A 20,626-nucleotide genomic window follows, 5' to 3' on the forward strand; every position below is an offset into this window, starting at 1 on the left:
ATATATATATATATATATATATATATATATATATATATATATATATATATATATAAAAAATTATATTACACACCAAAATAAGAGCCAAATTAATTAATATTCTGCCATGATTTCACATGGAATTTTTAAATTGTGCACCGTAAGTGGTTAAAAGATCTAAACATAGTCCACGTGATATTATTACACATTCAAGTTCCAAGTCCACGTGTTTCACAGCTGAATCACTGCTTCTTCAGGGACCAAACACAAAAGACTTACAACTCTTAACAGCAAGTAGGAATTATTAAATACCCCTTAGCATCAGAGTGCTACCAACAGCAAGGACGACGACCTCATGTCTCCAACCAATAAGCAGGGGCGGACTGACAACTCATGGGGCCCCCAGGCAATAGAAGATTTTGGGGCCCCTCTGGCTTACAGATGGCCACCACGCCAGGAGGCCGTGCAGAGGCAGGGCAGCTAAAATCTCGGGATATTCACATTAAAAGCATGTCAGTTTCGGACATATCAGGGACAGATCTAAAAACACAGATTTTTACATACTGTCCCTGGTTTTACTGAGCCTGGCAACCCTGATGGGGCCCCCTAGTGGCATGGGGCCCTCGGGCAGTGCCCGAGTGACTCAATGGTCAGTCCGCCCCTGCCAATAAGTAGGCTCACGACTACACACAGGGGGGAGCAACAAAAGCAAACATCAACCAGCAATAAGACCAATCCTCGTCAAAGGCTCCCTTATGGAGTCCACAGTACATGTCGGGGGGGGGGGGGGGCCCTCACTCCACATGCATTAATAAAACCTACTTGCTGTTAAAGAGTTCAGACTTTTCCTGAAGAAGCAGCATTTAGGCTGTGAAACACGGTGGACTTTAAACTTGAAGAATGCAAAATATCACATCTTTTTTAGCACCGATGGTGCACCATTTTAAGATGGGAAATCATGGACACACATTTACTCCAATTGGTCATTTTAAATAGGTATTGTGATTAATAATAATAAAAAAAAAAAAAAAATTGTATTTTTCACTTCCCAATTGTTATTTTCACCTCTGGTACAGAGCCTTTAAAGTCTTGGAACCTATTGATTTTTTAGCACGTTTTGGATAGTTTTTGGTATCTGGCAATGTAAATTTTCTCTCCATGAATAGTTGATTATTCTACCATTAAAATCTTTAGTCGTCATTTTTATTTTGTGTCCTCATTGTGGATTTTGCCAACATTTTTTTTTATTTGTAAAATTATTTTTATTGAATTTTCAAAACACATATACAGCCAACATTTTGAATTAGACTTTAAAGCAGAACTTTCTCCATAACAAAGTTATTTTTTGCATCATGTTCTTTAGCAAGGAACATACATTAATAATTATGCTACAAACATTAATGTATGCTGTCTATTGCCTCCAGCATTGCTCCCGTTTCTTCTTGCCGGAGGCTGCAATTTGTTGAAGCCCAGAGCCCCTGAGCAGCAGCAAATCTTTAGGCCGTCAGCAGACCAGCCTCTAAAGTTAAGGCACAGTGCTGATAAAAAAAATAAAGGGCAACTGAGCATGTGCAGAGAAGGGCGAGTTGCTCGATTTTAATCCGTAGAGGCACTTATGGTTTTACACAACGATAAAAAAAAAAAAAAAAAAGACCAGCATGAAGTGATCTAGCTGGACTTAAATTCATGCCAAAAAGTTCCACTCCAAAGGGAAGGGTTATACCGTATTTTAAGAAATTGTTTTTTTTTATTGAAAAATAAATTTTACCTTTACCATATGTATGTGCAGACAAGAATGTCTTTAAAACAAGAATTTAAATAAGAGGAAAGCCAAGAAGGCGGGCAGATAAAATGATCCGCGGAGGTTGAAGCTTCCATTGCTGCAGTAGGTTGTCACGACTGTGTTTACATTTGTGTCTGCATATACCACATTCTGGTTTCCGAGCAAGTTACAGACACTTGGCGTGGCACAGCCGCGGACGGTGGATATCGACGACACAGATCCTGTGGGGTTAAAAACGTGAAACAATTTAAAAAGCTTGCAAGGCAATAAACGCCAAAACAAAAAGATGCCACCTATATAAAAAAATTACTCACATGTATAATTAGATGTTTGACTCACCCCCCCCCCCCCCCATTTTTTTTTACGAAAAATAAGTCGAAACAAACGTTTTATTTCTTTGCGCAAAAGTTATAGCGTTTACAAAATAGGGGGTAGTTATGGCATTTTTTTTAAAAACATTTTTTTACTAGTGATGGCAGCGATCAGCGTTTTTTTTTTGGTACTGCGACATTATGGCGGACACTTGACAAATTTTTGGGACCATTGGCATTTTTATAGCGATCAGTGCTATAAAAATGCATTGGATTACTATAAAAATGCCACCGGCAGGGAAGGGGTTAACACTAGGGGTTAGACATGTGCAGACTGGAATATTTCGTTTCGTTTTTTTCGTTTGTTTGGAAAATTTATTTAGTTACTCCCGAAAAGAGTTTTGATTTATTTTGTTTTTTGTTGGGGGGGGGGAATAGCTTTCGTCCGAAAATCCAATAATACTTGGTTTGTCGAATGGTCAAAAGAATATTCGCCGGAACGTCGAATCTTTACGCCGAATCGTCCCATCTCCGTTCGAATATTCCACCTACAGGAATTCTAATGTTGTATGACTAGTAATAATGTCGAATCTATTATTTCTCATAAAGTCGAATCTATTATTTCTATAATGTCGAATCTTTTCCCAATGTCGAATCTTTTCCCAATGTCGAATCTCTCTATATCGAATTTTTACCGCAACGAAAACGAAAAAGCATTTTTTATGTCGGATCTTTTGGTTTTCGTTTCTTGCACTTTAGTTATCGTTTGTTAAAACGATAACGAAAAAACACGATTTTCGGACGAAAATGCATTCCAACGAAAACGAATGCACATGTCTACTAAGGGTTAAGTATGTCCCCTGGGTGTGTTCTAACTTTAGGGGGGGGCCTCAGTAGGGGAATTGACTGATCGCTGTTCATACGTTGTATGAACAGACGGTCAGGCATTTCTCCCCTGACAGGAAGCGGAGCTGTGTGTTTACCGCTCCCGGTCCTCGCTCTGCAACGAGCAATCGCGGGTGCCCGGCGACGATCGTGCCTGCCGGGCACAGGAGTCAGGGCACGCGCCCCTAGTGGCCACGGGCTCTTGCGCAGGGGAGCCGACCTGCCGCCGTAGAACTGCGGCGGCTGGTCGGCAAGTAGTTAAAGTCTATGGGACACCAACATGAAAAAACCAAGTGCTCATTTTAAAGGCTTATATGCAAGTTATTGAAAAAATTTTTTTATATATATATATATATATATATTTTTTTGGGGACCTGGGTCCCTCAACAATGAAAAAAGTTTTTGGGACTTTATTAAATGCTTAACTGGTTAAGACCCAGACCAATATGCAGGTTAAGGACCTTTTTTTGCGATTCGGCACTGCGTGCCTATTGCACAGTCATGCGACGTGGCCAACAAACAAAAAAAGCGTCTCTCCCCCCCCCCCCCCCCCCACAAAAAAAATAAGCTTTTTGGTGGTATTTGATCACCTCTGCGGTTTTTATTTTTTGCGCTATAAATAGAGCGACAATTTTGAAAAAAGCGAATTTTTTTACTTTGCTATAATAAATATCCCCCAAAAATAAAAATAAATTTTCCCTCAGTTTAGGCCGATACGTATTCTACATATTTTTGGTGTAAAAAAAAAAAAAAAAAAAAAAAAAATTGATTGGTTTGTGCAAAATAGGGCATAGTTTTATGGTATATTTATAATTTTTTTTTTTTTTTTTTACCAATGGTGGTGATCAGCGATTTTTTGTGTGACTGCGACATTATGGCGGACACTTTTGACACATTTTTGGGACCATCGTAATTTTCACAGGGCTGGACATGCGACGTCAGTGATCGCCATTCCCTATAACAGGGAACAGACAATCACTGATATTGCCACAGAGAAGAACGGGGAAGGTGTGTTTACACTCCTCTCCTCGTTCATCTCCTGTGTCCCGATCGCTCTGGTATAAATTTTTTAGAGATTAAAAAAAGTACAAGAACCCTGCTTATCTTGCCATATATGTAGTGCCCCCCCCAAAAAAATCCATACCAGGCCTGGTATGGATATTAAGGTGAATCCTGTGCCAAATGTAAGAAAATGTCCCCCCAAATTCCAGACCACTATCAGAGCATCCAACCTGGCAGGAAAAGGGGGACGAGAGAGTGTTTCCCCCACTGAACCACACCAGGCCACAAGCCCTCAACATGGCAAGGGTGCTTTGGAGTTGCCCCCAAAGCACCTCGTCTCCATGTTGATGGGGACAAGGGCCTCACCCCCACAACCCTTGTCCGGTTGTTGTGGGGGGGGGGTCTGTGAGCGGGGTGCTTATCGGAATCTGGAAGCCCCTTTAACAAAAAGGGACCCCCGGATCCAGCCCCCCCATGTGAATTGGTAAGGGGTACATTGTATGTGCCCAGAAGACAGATTCCCATCAATGTCAATAAACAAATTATTCCCCTGGAAGCCCAAGGCATGATTCTGCTCGTCACAAAACATAGAATGTACCTGTAACAGTTGTAGACATTCGCCCGCATTGTGTCGCGAGGCCTGTACACGACAGGGTGTTTGAGGAGCTACAATAATCACTTGAACCCGAGGCACATGTACTACAGCTCAGACTGTTTGAGGTACTATTAGCTGCTGGCACTGCAAAACAAAAAAAAAAAAAAAAAAAAAGTTATAAAAATTTGAAATGGTCACAATTTGGACTTGTCACAGAAGTCAGAATACACAATAGTTTTATTTGTGGTTTCACATTTGACTACAAATCCACTAAAATAGTCTGTTACCTGAGGCATCCATGAATTATAGCTAAACCTACATATGCCAACAGGGCCGGGACAAAGGGTGGGCAGAAGGGACAGCTGGCCCGGGCACTGTGGCATCATGCGAGCTGGGGGGGTTGCTGCCAGGAGATTTGTATTGGGAGGGAGAAGTCAAGGGGGAAAGCATTTGCTGTATGCTAGGAGGGTGGGGAGGAGGACAAGTGCCATGAGGGGAAATATGGGGGATAGAAGAAGATTTTTGCCAGAAGGGGAGGTTTGGGAAGCAGGGATTTGTGCTGGGAAGGGGATTGCAACAGGGGGCAGATTTGTACTGGGAGGAGGAGGGGGGGGTATTTGCAGACATGAAATGCTCATACATTGGGGGGGGGGGCAGGTTATGTTTGCCCTTGTCTGTAAATGACCTTGTTTCAGCACTGCATGCAAACGTTACAAATATTGCAGCTTACTGGTCCTTCGATGTGGCGTCATTGGTATTCTCTTATGCCAACAGAATTTTCTGTAAATTCTGAAAAATCCTGCATGAAATCTTGGGGTTTATTTACCAAAAGGCCAAATGGCTGAGCTGTCGGCGGACAGGGCGGTCCCCGCACACAGTGCAGAGACCGCCCTGTCTCTCCTCCGCTCTCCCCTATGGGGAATCGGATGAACACGGACCGTGTGTCCGTATTCATCCGTTCCGCCGGACGGAAGAAAAATAGGGTTTTCTTCCGTCCGCAAAAGCGGAATTTTGCGGACGCGGATGGTCGGACGTTAGCGGATGCATCATCTGCTAACGTCTGCAATCCCATAGGGATACATTACAAGTCCGTAAACGGACTTGTAATAAACGGACCGTTTGTCCGTGTGTGTGAGAAAGGGCCCTTAATGAGCAAGATTTCTCCTTCGACGGGCACCGATTGATCATCAGTGCAGGTCCATTGAGGATGCCAATGCGCTGATTAGCGCAGAGACCCCCCCCCCCCCCCATCAGGAGAGCAGCCGATCGGCACCTCGTCAGCGTGAATAAGCAAAAGCCGACAGACACTTCCTGGTTATGCCGAGACTGGACACAGCTGATCACGTGGTAAAAAGCCTACATCATGGGCTCTTCATAGAGATCAGACTGACCACACAGCGCCCTGCTGCATAGCTCCCAACTGTCCCCGATTTGGAGCAATGTCCCCCTGTCCCCAGGGCTGGACTGGGACAAAAATTTGGCCCTGGACTTCATCCAGACTGGCCCACTTTGACAGGTCTTTCCCACGGTGGCCGGACAACTCCTGCACCCCCCCCCCCCCCCGGCAACCCAAGCCCCCTCTCCCGCTTCACTAGCCATTCTACTTTATTAGAGTAGATCGGCTGGTACTCTTATAGGCAGTACCAGTGGGAAAGCTAGACATTATTTCACCCGGGGCAAAGAATCAGTTTGGTGCCCCCCCCCCTTATGGGACAAGATTAGGCAGAAGTGAGAAACTCCCAGGCCATAGCTGTTGAGTCAGCTGTCTGGCCCCTCCCCCATGCTCCTCTGTCGTTCCCCCTGCTCCTCCGTCTGCTTCTTTGTTTCCCCAAGGTGAGCGCTGTGGGCAGGGAGAGACAGAAGAGCGGCGGTCCGCTGTCACTGAAGCCGGCCCACTGAGCCATCGGCCCACCGGGAAACTCCCTGTAGTCCCAATGGCCAGTCCATCCCTGCCTGTCCCCTCATTTTGGTCCGATCATAACCATCCCTCTCAAATGCACTTTTTATCTATCAAAAAGTGTTTCCCAGTGATAAACCTTTCATCCGATTTCTAAATTGCTGCATTAGTAAATTCCAAAAGCCAATATAAAGGAATAGTAGTGGGGGAGAAAAAAAAAAAAAAAAAAAAGCACTTGTGGGTTTAACCAATCTTGTTTTTTGTAAAATTCTCCTTTAAGGGGGCGTGACAAGGGGTGTGTCCTATGCCTGCATACTTTTGCCGATAGGTATCCCTCATTCCCATCTCCAAAAGTTGGGGAGGTATGCATGCTGTAGGGCGGGCGGGCTGCCCGCCCCCGCGGAAGCACACACAAGGCTTATCCTGCTGACCATGACGGCCAGTCAGGATAACACAACCACTTTGGTGGTCATTCTGCTATACAGCGTGGAGAGAAAAATAAAATAAATGTAAGATATCACACACGATGCTGAGAAAAAAAAATAAAATAAAACAAAAGTCTGCTATACACAGGCATTCCATGGGGTGTAGATAGACTTGCGTCTTTGTTCAACCTTACCATCTATGCAACTATGGTAGAGAAAGAAAATTTAGGAATGTACTTACAAGGCGGTATGGCGGATGTACAGTTGTCGCTGTCACAGCACGCGGTTGCAATTGCGACATTGCCACCTGTGTAGGTCAGACTTCCAGTGATGTTGCATTGGTTGTTTGGGGCACATCCTCGTGTGACAGTTGAAGACTGGCTGCCTGAAGCTGAATACAAATAGTTTGTGAATATTAGTCTGTCAGCATGCATCATGATAGAAAAAAATAAAAAAATGCACATTAGTATCGACTTTAAAGAGACCCTGTCACCGACCATTAAAAAAAAAAAAAAAAGAATTGTCAGTAACACAAAAAACAACTTTATATATTTACTTTCAGCACAATGTGTCTTTGAACTTGCCGGCAAACTTTAGATTCTATTCCTAGCACCCCTCTTCCCACGTGGGAGTGACCAATTCCATTCAGTGCTGCTGGCCCAGCTACTGACCCTCCCCTTAGCCCTCTACACAAACTGTTATGTAAAGCCACACAGGATTTTCCGATGGGAATTGTGCGATGACAGAATGTTGTTGAATAATCCAACCGTTTTTATGCGCCATCGGTCAGCCGTTGTCGGGATTTGCCAACAACAAACGTCCGTCGGGAAAAAAATCCAAAGTGCAAACTTGCATGCTCGGAAGCAATGCTAAACATAAAACATTAGCAGAAGTTGCCCAAAGGGTGGCAAAAAAAAAAAAAAAAAGAAATTTGTATGCAATACAAGTTCACGGCCAACACCCTTTGCACAAAAAGTCCTACACTTTGTCCGCGGAAAATCCGAACGTGTGTACGAGGAGATAGATATATCTATCTTCTCTGCATCCACCCCCTACCTAAAATGCTGCCAAACCAGCTGCTGGCAGTCACACTGGAAGAAATGCCATTAACCCATTTTTACCTCCATACATTGTATGGCCAAAGGTGGTTTTACACACACTGCAAGCTGGCCGTTGGCTTTCCAAAAAAAAATGCGATCTGGCGACTGTACAGCGACCCCTGAATTTGTTCGCACAAATAGAGCCTTCTTTTGGCGGCATTTAACCACCCCTGGGGTTGTTTTTTGCTGCCCTCAAAAAAAAAAAAAAAACCACTCGCCTGCTTGCATTTTGCAAATGGATTCTGAGGTCTGGCGAGGAAGGGCGAGCTGTCAGCCTGTGTCAAATGGGAGTCCGTCTCCCGAGAGACAGAGGCTGTATATGACGTTGCACGGCGGAAACACTGCTATTGAAATGAAAGCCGTTATCACTGTCCCCGCCGCTGCGCTCTGAACACCTGGGCGGCCTTCTGTTCCTCTCCTGCACAGGTAGGCTGCAAGGTGGACACAAGGCTCCATGGTGGACACACAGCTAAATGGTGGACACAAGGCTCCATGGTGGACACAAGGCTCCATGGTGGACACAAGGCTCCATGGTGGACACAAGGCTCCATGGTGGACACAAGGCTCCATGGTGGACACAAGGCTGCATTACTGGTCACACGGCTGCATGGTGGACACAATGCATTACTGGGCACACGGCTCCATGGTGGACACAAGGCTCCATGGTGGGCACAAAAATGCATTACTGGGCACAATGCTCCATGGTGGACACAAGAATGCATTACTGGGCACACAGCTGCATGGTGGACACACGGCTGCATGGTGGACACACGGCTGCATGGTGGACACACGGCTGCATGGTGGACACACGGCTCCATGGTGGACACACGGCTCCATGGTGGACACACGGCTCCATGGTGGACACACGGCTCCATGGTGGACACACGGCTCCATGGTGGACACACGGCTCCATGGTGGACACACGGCTGCATGGTGGACACACGGCTGCATGGTGGACACACGGCTGCATGGTGGACACACGGCTGCATGGTGGACACACGGCTGCATGGTGGACACACGGCTGCATGGTGGACACACGGCTGCATGGTGGACACACGGCTGCATGGTGGACACACGGCTGCATGGTGGACACACGGCTGCATGGTGGACACACAGCTGCATGGTGGACACGGATACAGTCAATATTCATTTTAACAACTTAATTCTGCATAATACATTTGAGTGTCATTTTAAGAGGGCGTGTTTAGGGGCGGACAACTGCTGGCGAGTAACCCTTGAGGCCTGGCTAATAGCTCATTTTTGATGCAAAAACACACACACACACAATTATTCTGTTAAAGATAATAGAGTTCACATACTTGGTGTATTCACAGATATTGAGGTAGCGCAACTGTATGCCCCCGACAGGCAGGTCTCCGTGCTTCCTGAGCAGTTAGCATTACTAAAAACAATACATTTAGTGCAGGTGAGTGAATACCCTAAAAAAAAAAAAAGAAGAAAAAAAAAATTAACACAAGTGTATTTTTTAAACCAATACATCTACAATGTCTCATTACCATTAAATTGCACATTTAAAATAACTGCTAGAAAACACCCATTGAACATTTTGGCAACTCAGAAAACTTCTGGGAAACCTGAATTCCTGTACTTGGAGCCCCAAGGCCACCATCTCCTTCAGCTGTGGAGGATTTTACCCCCCCTTCATGACCAGGCCATTTACTGGCAATTGTGTGGTCATGCAAACAATTTATCATTCTATTCACACAAATAGAGCTCTTTTGGTGGCATTTTATCACAGCTATTTTTTTTTGATACACATCTATACTTTAATTTTTGTAAATAAAATTATATATATATATATATATATATATATATATATATATATATATATATATATATATATATATATATATATATATATATATATATATATATATATATATATATATATATAAAAACACCTGATCCAACAACACCAAAAGAGCACCATTTGTGTGAAGAAAATTATAAATATTTTGTTGTGTGGTCATGCAACGCTGATGCAAACAAAATATTTATCGTTTTCTTCACACAATGCTCTTTTGGTGGTATTGGATCACATACACTAGTTTTTATATATATATATATATATATATATATATATATATATATATATATATATATATATATATATATATATATATATATATATATATATATATATATATATATATATATATATATATATATATATATATATATTATCTCAAATACCACCAAAAAAAAACACACCATATACAAACACATGTATAATAAAACCCACACCATACACGTAAAAAGCTACACCATATACATAAAACCTACACTATACATACACAGAAATGTCATAATGTGCTAGTATGCATTGCATACTAGTACATTATGAAAGATTTACCTGGAAAAAAATTAAGCCTTCCAGCGGTATTTCACCGCTGTCAGGGCTTCCATCTTCACCTGGCCATCCTTCAACTTTTGCGGGCGCCGACCGCTTGAATGGCGGAGCCTCGATGACGTCACTCCTGGGCCAATTCACCTTCCAGCAGGTCTATGAAGTGTGGGAGTGAACCCATGCAGGCACAGGGAGACCATGCAAACTCTAGGTAGTGCCATGGTTGGGATTTGAACTGACAACCACAGTGCTGCTAGGTGGAAGTGCCAACCACATAGCCATGATGCTGCCCCAGTGTTGGGCACGTCTTAACGGACATGCGAATAATTTTACTATGCTCGTTACAATGATTTGGATACATAACTGTACTGGTTTCTATTGGCTCAATTTTTTTGTGATCCTATCCACCTTTGTGCTGCAACTTCTCCCGGAGGCTACCACATACATAGGACTTCCTTGGGTCCCTTCAGGTCCACCTGTCAGTGTTGGACATCCCATTCATCTCAGAGTGGCGGATGTCCACTGACACCCACTGCCATCTGATATCCAGATGGATGGTGACCCCCGATTCCCCCCCCCCCAGGGGGGTTACAGGCATTACACCTACGGGTTACTGACATCCAAAAAAAAAAAAAAGTTAGCTGGAGTGTGGTGACGTCAGTGTCCTTAGCTCCACCCGACGCTGCGTTTCTCCATATGTGGCGTCCACTGGGACAAACTTTTTTCTTTGGATGTCAGTAACCCAAAACTCAATAAAGGGTGTTTTGTTTTTTTTATGAACTTTCTGCACCATGAAGCCCTTTTTTCCCCCCTTACTCCCAATATACCTTATGAATGGCTTTACCTGTTACAATCCCGGGAGGAGTGTGTTTGTATCCTTGGAGAGAGATCCAGCTGATCCCAAGATCATTTGTATCCCTTGGAGAGAGATCCAGCTGATCCCGAGATCGTTTGCATCCCTTGGAGAGGTGAAGGACCGGAGTGAGTGCACGATTCCTGTCGTAGATTAACCCCATATGCCGAGCCCATCTGATCTCCATAATAGAGATCCAGCTGACCCGGTAAGCAGCCAATCTATGTACCGGTTTATCTGACGGAAGCATAAGACGAAGATTTGTACCCCTGCTCCTGTGTCTTTAACCGACTCTTTGCAGCTATTATATGGACTTTATATTGACACCAAAAAGTTTATTGAAGTTATTACATCCAGGTTGCCGAGTTGTGTATTAAGACATGCATCACTCAATCCGTCTTATTCAAGTTGCAAGGTTTGTGTGTGTCTCAATCACTTATCTTTTTTGCAATCCCCAGGTTGCGCATTACAGTATTTCCATTTATAACAAGTCAGAGGATTTAGAAGACATTTCTAAAGCCTTGTACACAGGATCAGATTTTCTGACGGGAATTGTGTGTTGAGACTGTTGGCCGAAAATCTGACCGTTTGCATGCTCCATCGGACAATTGTCAGATTTTTCGTGGACAAAAAAAATGTTGGATGGCAGGCTTTAAAATTTTCCAAGGACAATTGAATTGTGCGCGTGTACACAAGTCCATAGTACAAACACGCATGCTCAGAAGCAATGCTCAAACATTAGCAGAAGGTGCCCAAAAGAGCTGAAAAACCACATAGTACATCACTACACGTGTTTGTTGGCCCACAATTGTGTGCAAGACAAAAACCAGGCACACGCCCTGCGGGCAAAATGCCGATGCTTTGTCTGCGGAAAATGCAATCGCGCGTACAAGGCTTAAGAGGGTTTGTTTAACCTGTTAAGTTTGTTGAACCGGCAGAAGCAAATTAACCATGAAGTTAGCTAGATTTAAGACATGTCGCACTTTTTTTGTTAACCAGTGGTGTACCAATTGACATAGATACACTAGATTACCGAAAGTATTGGGACACCTGCCTTTTACGCACACAAACTTTAATGGCATACCAGTCTTAGTCTGTTGGGTTCAATATTGAGTTGGCCCCGCCCTTTGCAGCTATAACAGCTTCAACTCTTCTGGGAAGGCCGTCCACAAGGTTTAGGAGTGTGTCTATGGGATGTTTGGCCTCAACCTGACAGAACTTTTGGATGAATTAGCGCAGAGACTGAACCAGGCCTTCTCATCCATCAGTGCCTGACCTCACAAATGTTCTTCTGGAAGATCAAACATTCCCATAGACACTCCTGAACCTTGTGGACAGCCTTCCCAGAAGAGTTAAAGCTGTTATAGCTGCGAAGGGCAGGGCTGATTCAATATTGAACCCTATGGACTAAGACTGGGATGCCATTAAAGTCCACATGCTTGTAAAGGCAGGCGTCCCAATACTTTTAGTAATATAGTGTATATTCCAAAAGAAAAACCAGGACCATAGAAGTTGGCCATAGGAATAAAATAGTGGTGGCTTCTCCACCAGTTCAGATGGGTCTTGGAGCAGCTACCAATGGCCATAGCAGTGGGGTGGAAGGGGGCCCATTAGGGAATCCAGTAAGGCAATTTAAACCTGGAAAAATCTGTCCATGTGAAGATAACAAATCCAGTGCTGTATTAAAAGGGATACTTTATCAGGTTATACTTCACTCTGCTGTATAGAGGTTTTGCACAGAACAGCCCAGATCCTCTTCTTGAGTCCCCCACCAGCCTCCCTGGCCCCTCCGTCCTGCCAAGTGCCCACAGAGCAAGCCGCTTGCAATAGGGCACCCAAGAGGCTCTGTCTTCATTCAGTGCCCCCTCCATCCACTGGCTATGATTGACAGCAGCAGGAGCCATCGGCTCCTGTTGCCATCTTAGCCAATGCATGAAGGTTAAAAACATTCAGCCTTTACAACCACTTTAAGGACTACAGTCAGGGCCGTGTCATCGGGGAGGTACAGCCCATACACTAAAGGGTCCAGTAAGGGGCCCAGCTGTCTGCAGGGATGCAAGAAGGCAGCGGCAAGTGCAGAGAAGCTCTGAATGCTTCTGTATGCGTGTCGGCAGCTGCTGCTCTGTCATTGAGCCCACATCAGGCTCTTTGCTGCCACCTCTGGCCATTCCTGCATGTGCACCCCTCATGTGAGCTTCCTGTACTTTATAGTAAAACCTTAGTTTGAGAGCGTTTTGCAAGACAAGCAAACTTTATCAATTTTGCCTTGATATACAAGCAATGTCTTGATACAAGAGTAGCGTCATGTTAAAACTGAGTATGAAAAAAAAAAAAAAAAAAAAAAAAAAAAAAAACCCCCACCTCCAAATGTATCAATATGGTTACATTTAATAACTCACATGGTTGATTAAAATAGGCACATCCAAGTATGCAGGCATCTGGGGTAAGGCTGTCCACAGACAGTCCTCCACATCACCCCTTCCATGCTCCACGAGCGATTCAAGTCTCCCTTTTGATCGCTCTACTGCAGGGTAGTTTTCCTGGTCACAATTGGACTGACAGTGGTAAGAGCCGGTGGTCCAGGGGATGGTCCATGTGGACAGCTTTACCCTGGATGTGCCTTTTACTCAACCATGCGAGTTGCTAAACATAACCATATTGCTACGCTCAGATCCCCTTGTGGAGGCTTCCATTGGTGGATGGACATTTTATGGTAACACAACCCATCACATCGCTATAATCTTTTTATATGGACTCTAAACGGAAGGATTTGTGAATAAATGGTTGTGGAACGAATCATCTGAGTTTGCATCATTTCTTATGGGAAAATTTGCTTTGATATACAAGTGCTTTAGGATTACAAGCATGGTTCCCGAATCAAATTATGCTTGCAATCCAAGGTTTTACTGTATCCTGGACTGCAGCTCCCATCTGTCTCAGCCACATGTGGAAACAAGAGCTAAGACTAGGACCACCTTACAAGTGAGGGGTGTGAATTTGTATAGCTATAAATTTGTGAAGGGGGGCTGAGGCCCAGAAGGACTTGGTGGGATGGCTAGCGGCCGGGCCCTGGGGAATGCTGGTGGTCAGGCTCAGGGCCCCCCCCCCCCAGGCCTAAAGCTGTAAGGGGCCCCACAATTTGATGGCTGCCCTGACTACAATACTTGCCAATGACATTTCCAATTAAGTAAGCTGGCATCACCTCTACAGGAGGAAACAATCGGGATCATTATTGTTGCCAATTCCCTTTGCAGGATGTGCATTAAAAAATTTGTTTAGCCGTGTACAGGAGACCAAGGGTGAATTTAGAACCGTGGATGCACCCTGTGCCCAGGGCATGGATGTGGGCAGTCTGTGCCCAGGGCAAATTGCACGTGATGAAAGCAGGAAAATATTACATGCAAGTAGGCATGATTAGTGAGAGGCGGTAGCCTCCCTTTGCTTTCAATGGGGCCACCCATTCATAGCCAGTTGCGAGAACCCCCGCTGAAGTTCACATTTAATCCCTGAAAAACCCTTATTGCCAGCAAAGCTTTTGGGCATCCCAGCCAGCACTGAAATTAACCAGTTGCAGACAGCCCACCGTACATTTACTGCGGCCGCTCTGCACCAGATCACGTAAGCTGACACTTACAAATCTGGGGCAGGCCGCCTGCGAGCAGCCATTATACACAGCGGGAGCCCAGCAGTGGGTACCACAGACTTGATGTCCGCCAGCACCCGCTGAATACACAGGGAGAATGACAACCTGCCTATGTAAACAAGGCAGATTGTTGTTCTGTCAGAGGGGAAGGTGGCTGATCCTTTGTTTCTGCAAAGCAGGAACACAGATCTTTGCCATCCCTTGGGCTGGGTTCACACTGATGCAGTGTTATTGTGTATGCGATTCGCAGTGCAAGTCACATGCAAAGTCTGTGCGATGCAATTTCAGTCATACAGATCGTATGGCTGAATTCGCATCCACACCAAACAGGATTTTTCTGGTCCTCAGCAGAATCTGATCGCATGGGATTCAAGTCATGTCCGAACTGACAGTTTGCACTGCGATCTGTGAACCGATCTGGGTGTCATTCACTTTGTTTAGACAAACAGTGGTTCACAAAAAGCAGTGTGAACTGCCTTGCGAGTCGGATGTGATGCGGGAACCCGCAGGATTCCTGCATCGCACCAGTGAACCGAGCCTCAGTCAAAGCATTGAGCAAACACAACTCAGGCACACATTTGACTAATTGTCCCCGATGTTAACCCCTTCCTAGCCAGTCTCATCACTAGTGAAAATCTTTTAGCACTGATCACTGCATTAGCGTCACTGGTCCCCAAAAAGTGTCACTTGGAATGCGATATTGCGGCAGAAAATAAACAAACACCTCATTGCTAGAAACAAAAAAGGAAACATTTTTGTAAATATTTTATTCTATCTTTTCATGTGACAACACTGAAGAAATGATGCTTTGCTACAATGTAAAGTAGTGAGTGTTCAAGCGTTTGTACAGGAAAAACATGTTTTTCGTTTAAACAGACTTGTCATACTTTCCTCCACTGTGCAGTTCGTTTTGCACAGAGTGGCCCCGATCCATGTCTTCTGGGGTCCCTTGGTGGCTGTCTCTGGTCCTCCCCGCAATTAGTAACCAGTCATGCGAGAGCTCGCATGGTGGTCTGCGTTGTGATGCAGTCGGTGTGCTGCCCCTTAAGCTGGCCCCTGGAGGGCATCCTGCCTCGTTGGAGATGTGCCTGTGCCTCCTCCTCCCAGGCACCCAGGTAGAGTCAGTGACCTCATCCCCTCCCTAATCACTGTAGAAAACCTGGCAGTATACTGCAGCTGGGGGTACATGACTGCCAGATTGCTGTCCTTCTTGGGCACCCCCTCTCTGGGCTCACATTACTGCCTTCCTCTAGCTGTACCATCATCAGAGCCTTCAAAACGCTGCGCATCCTCATGCAGCATGTACCCAACACTGTGGTCAAACAGTTCAGGGGACTCCTCAGGAGGACATGGTTGGGCTAGGGAAGGAGTGACTGATACCATTGAGCAGAGGGAAGAGGACGCCTTGGTAGCTGCTTTGCCAGACAAAGTACCCTGAGCCTGGGTGAGAGGATGAGGACGGCTTGGTCATCCACTCTACCAAGTCTTCGGCATGCTGCGGCTCAACACGGCCAGCTGCTGAAAACAAGGATGAGCGTGTCCAACGGCCACGTGCTGAAGAGGATGCACCGTGTTCACGACCAGCACTGTTGCCCCTAGAAGCAGAGCCTGCTTGCCCTCGTGACTCTCTGCCTCTCCTTGTTGTCCTTCCAGACATACTAATGGCCTGCAGATGACAAAGGCAGTACACACACCAAGTAGCTTTAGGTGCAAACTACAGAGGACACGGCCAGTACATACCAAATTAGCTTTAGGTGCAAACTACAGAGGACACAGGCAATACACCATGTGAGAATACTGCAGCTAGCACAATCACCTGCCTGCCAGTAAATTAGGAAGAACTGATCTAGCTAAACTATACAGTGTATAAATATATGTATAACACCTGGGATGCATATATATCCTCTACCTAGAAAAAAAATAAAAAAAAATAAAAAGACACCGTCTGTCTTTAACCTCTGCTGCAACACACTACACAAGGCTGACCTGCAGGCGGCCTTTTATAGTGTGGGGCGTGTACTAAACCCCCTGAGCCATAATTGGCCAAAGCCACCCTGGCTTTGGCCAATTATGGCTCTCCGTTTTATGCGCGCTGTGATTGGCCAAGCATGCGCGCCATAGTGCATGCTTGGCCAATCAGCCAGCAACGCATTGCGATGCTGCAGTGAATTATGGGCCATGACGCGCCACTTAAATTTGGCGCGAACAGCCCGTAGCGTTCATATTTGACAAACGGTCGAACATACGAAGCTCATCCCCAACTGACATACTGAAGCAGAGAATGATCCCCTCCCATCAGAGACTGGGCCGCAGGGCAGTATTCCAACATGATAATGACCCCAAACACACCTCCAAGACGACCACTGCCTTGCTAAAGAAGCTGAGGGTAAGCCCTGGTTCACACTGGGTACGATTTGGAACGATTTGAGATGCGATTTGACATGTCAAATCGCATCTCAAATCGGCGGCAATTGTCGGCAATGGCACTGTCCTAATCAGTGCGACGCCGCATCTGCGATTTCAAAAAGTAGTTCCTGTACTACTTTTTGCGAGCCGCGAAATCGCGGTAAAATTGCACATTTTACCGCGATTTTGAATTCGCAGCAGTGTGAACCTAGGCTAAAGGTGATGGACTGGCCAAGCATGTCTCCAGACCTAAACCCTATTGATCATCTGTGGGACATCCTCAAACAGAAGGTGGAGGAGCACAAGGTCTATAACATCCACCAGCTCTGTGATGTCATCATGGAGGAGGAGAAGAGGACTCCAGTGGTGACCTGTGATGCTCTGGTGACCTCCATGATTAAGAAGGTTAAGGCAGTGCTGGGAAATAGTGGTGGCCACAAAATATTGACACTTTGGGCCAAATTTGGACATTTTCACTTAGGGGTGTACTCACTTTTTGCCAGCAGTTTAGACATTAATGGCTGTGTGTTGAGTTATTTTGAGGGGACAGCAAATTGACACCGTTATACAAGCTGTACACTCACTACACAACATTGTAGCAAAATGTAATTTCTTCAGTGTTGTCACATGAAAAGATAGAAAATAAAATATTTACAAAAATCTGAGGGGTGTACTCACTTGACACATTTTTACATTTATCTGACAAACAAGCAAACTTTCAACTGCAACTTATGCGTGACTAAAGGCATACAGATGAAATATGAATCATTACACATTTCCTGTCTAAAAATGAGGAAACAGTCAGCGAGTGGTTACGTTGCTCGATTGGAAAGAGAAAAAAAAAAATCCCTTGCCAAACCAGCAAGTAAAGTCAGTGGGGTGGATTTACTAAAACTGGAGTGCAAAACTCAGGTGTGGCTCTACACACACACACACACACACACACACACACACACATCATGCCTGTGGGGGTCAGACTTGTAACTGTCAGCTTTGAAATGCCTCATGGGAATTATAATTTCACACAACCAGCTGCATAGGGGGCCCCTGAACATTCCCCAAAGCAGCTGGTCCTTGAGCTCACGCTGCCCCCAAATTGGGGGCCCCATGGCGGCACTGAGAGTGATGGATACACAGGGGAGGCAAGCTGGTAGCGGTGCAGAGGGGCCAAAGTGATGGGGAGGCATCAATTTAGTAGATATATTATATGCACAGGACATATTTGTTACTTTATATGCTGTATGTAGTATTTTTTCCACTGTTTGCTGTACAGAATGATTGTTTATATAGTTAATGCGGAGCACCACATAAAAGGGGAAGCTCTGCTTGTCTGCCTCCTACCTACTTGATATCGGTTTACCTAAACACTCCATTGTAGGGGCCTCAGAGCATTACTTTGCCCAGGGGCCCATGATGCCATTAAGACGACCCTGGCTGGAGGGCCGCCAGTTTGAGACCCCTGAACTCTTCTCAGCTCAAACACAACATCCTCCCACTCAGTTCTGAGGATTGCACTTCACCAGCAATCCAACCCCCCCAGCACAAAATTAATCAGCCGATTGGACAGGGCAGCAGAGGTGCAGTGGCGGTATAGCGCTGCTGAAAATAGCGGGGCTATACCGTTGCAATTGCCGCGAGATTCGGCCGCTAGCAGTGTGGTATTAACCCCTGCTATTGGCCAAAAAAAAAAAAAAAGTTAATACCGCCCGCAATGCGCCTCTGCAGAGATTTTTCTCTCCTGTCAGCCCTCGGGCTTTCACATTGAGAAGGCTGGGCAGGAGTTTCTCAGGCACCATTTTTAGCGCTATACCGCCTGAAAAACTCCTCAGTGTGAAAGGGGCCTAGATTTTTATTATTTATATAGCACTGTCAATTTACGCAACGCTTTACATCTATATTGTACATCCACATCAGTCTCCACTCTCAAGGAGCTTACAATCTAAGATCACCAACTCACATTCATATACTGTACTAGGGCCAATTTCGACAGAAGACCATTAACCTGCCAGCATGTTCAATTCATTTGTTATAATTTTTTCTGTACAAGGCAACACCAAAAATCATGCAACCAGTGAAAACAAGTCGCACTGAAGTCAGAACAAAGTACTGCAACTTGAGTCACACCCATTAGAACAGGGGACCATTGAAATACATGGGTTTTGACCAAAAAAACAAAAAAAAAACGTTAAGACAGACGCTTTTCAGCATGTACCGTATTTATCGGCGTATACCGCGCACTTTTTTGCCCTGAAAATCAGGGCAAAATCGTGGGTGCGCGGTATACGCCGATACCCGCGCCGAGTTTTGAATACTGCGCCGACATATATCGAGCGCAGTACACTCGGGTATAGTCAGGCAGTCTCGGGTCCTTCCGCGCTCACGTCCTGAACGTACAGGATGTCAGCGCGAGAGTTGCCGACAATACACGAGTGTACTGCGCTCTGTATAGGTCGGCGCAGTATTCAAACTCGGCGCGGGAAACGAGCGGGGAGGACGCAGCACCCGACGAAGAGGACACCCGAAGCCGCAGAAGGACGCCGGACCCAATGAAGAGGACACCCGAAGAAGGACGCCGGACGAGGCCACCGATTGACGCTGCGCAAGACACCAAAACTGGAAGTACATAAAAAAAAATTCTCCAGAGGTTTGAGGGCAACTTTAGGGGTGCGCGGTATACGCAGGAGCGCGTTATGCCGCGATAAATACCGTATATAGAGCAGTGTTGCTCAACTCCATTCCTCAAGGCACCCCAACAGGTCATGTTTTCAGGATTTAAAGGCAGCGAAACTGATCAAATCACCTGTTCAAAAATAATGGAGAGCCTGAAAACATGACCTGTTGGGGCACCTTGAGGAATGGAGCTGAGAAACATTGAAAGAAAAAAAAAAAAATTGTAAATAAAAAGAGTACACCATATGTGATGGTTTATACCACAAACCACTATACAAAAGAATCTAATCAATTAAAAATAAATGCATTGGGGGGAAAAACAATTGAATACATTTGCCGATTGAAATTTCAAAAAGTTTGGATCCCTTACCTGACGGTACGAGAGCAAAGAGAACCAGCAGACCTGCTACAGCCATTGTCATGATGGAAGGATATTGGATTTCAGCCAGTGCAGGCTTGTTTCCAATACCTCTTCTTATATACTACACTGAGGGTGGGGTGGGGGGAGGGGTCAAGATCCCTCATTAACATAATTGACATACTATCTTTCTGTGTACTTTGCACAGTCATTTTTCCATTCTGCTTACGTCACGATCGTGTGTCTGCCTATGACCAAATGTATAGACAAACCTTTTTTCCAGTTTTGCTTTTTTAAACAAAAACTCCCTGTGCGGTCACGCCTTAAGAGCTGCCTGTGGCGTTTGATACT

At 45.2% G+C, this 20,626-nt stretch overlaps 1 protein-coding gene across 1 annotated transcript; it reads right to left on the reverse strand.

Annotated features, from left to right (window-relative positions):
* Nucleotides 1-1,230: 1,230 nt before the first annotated feature.
* Nucleotides 1,231-20,395, reverse strand: LOC120916320 (phospholipase A2 inhibitor and Ly6/PLAUR domain-containing protein-like). The gene is made up of 5 exons (XM_040327225.1): nt 20,288-20,395; nt 9,297-9,416; nt 7,119-7,268; nt 4,559-4,699; nt 1,231-1,983 (listed from the first exon to the last, which is right to left on the reverse strand). The coding sequence occupies exons 1-5, from the start codon at nt 20,337-20,339 to the stop codon at nt 1,781-1,783; spliced, it is 666 nt and encodes a 221-aa protein (XP_040183159.1). The 5' UTR covers nt 20,340-20,395; the 3' UTR covers nt 1,231-1,780.
* Between the last annotated feature and the right edge of the window lie 231 nt (nt 20,396-20,626).

The sequence above is a fragment of the Rana temporaria genome, chromosome 10 (assembly GCF_905171775.1).
Source record: "Rana temporaria chromosome 10, aRanTem1.1, whole genome shotgun sequence".
NCBI classification, from domain to species: Eukaryota; Metazoa; Chordata; class Amphibia; order Anura; family Ranidae; genus Rana; species Rana temporaria.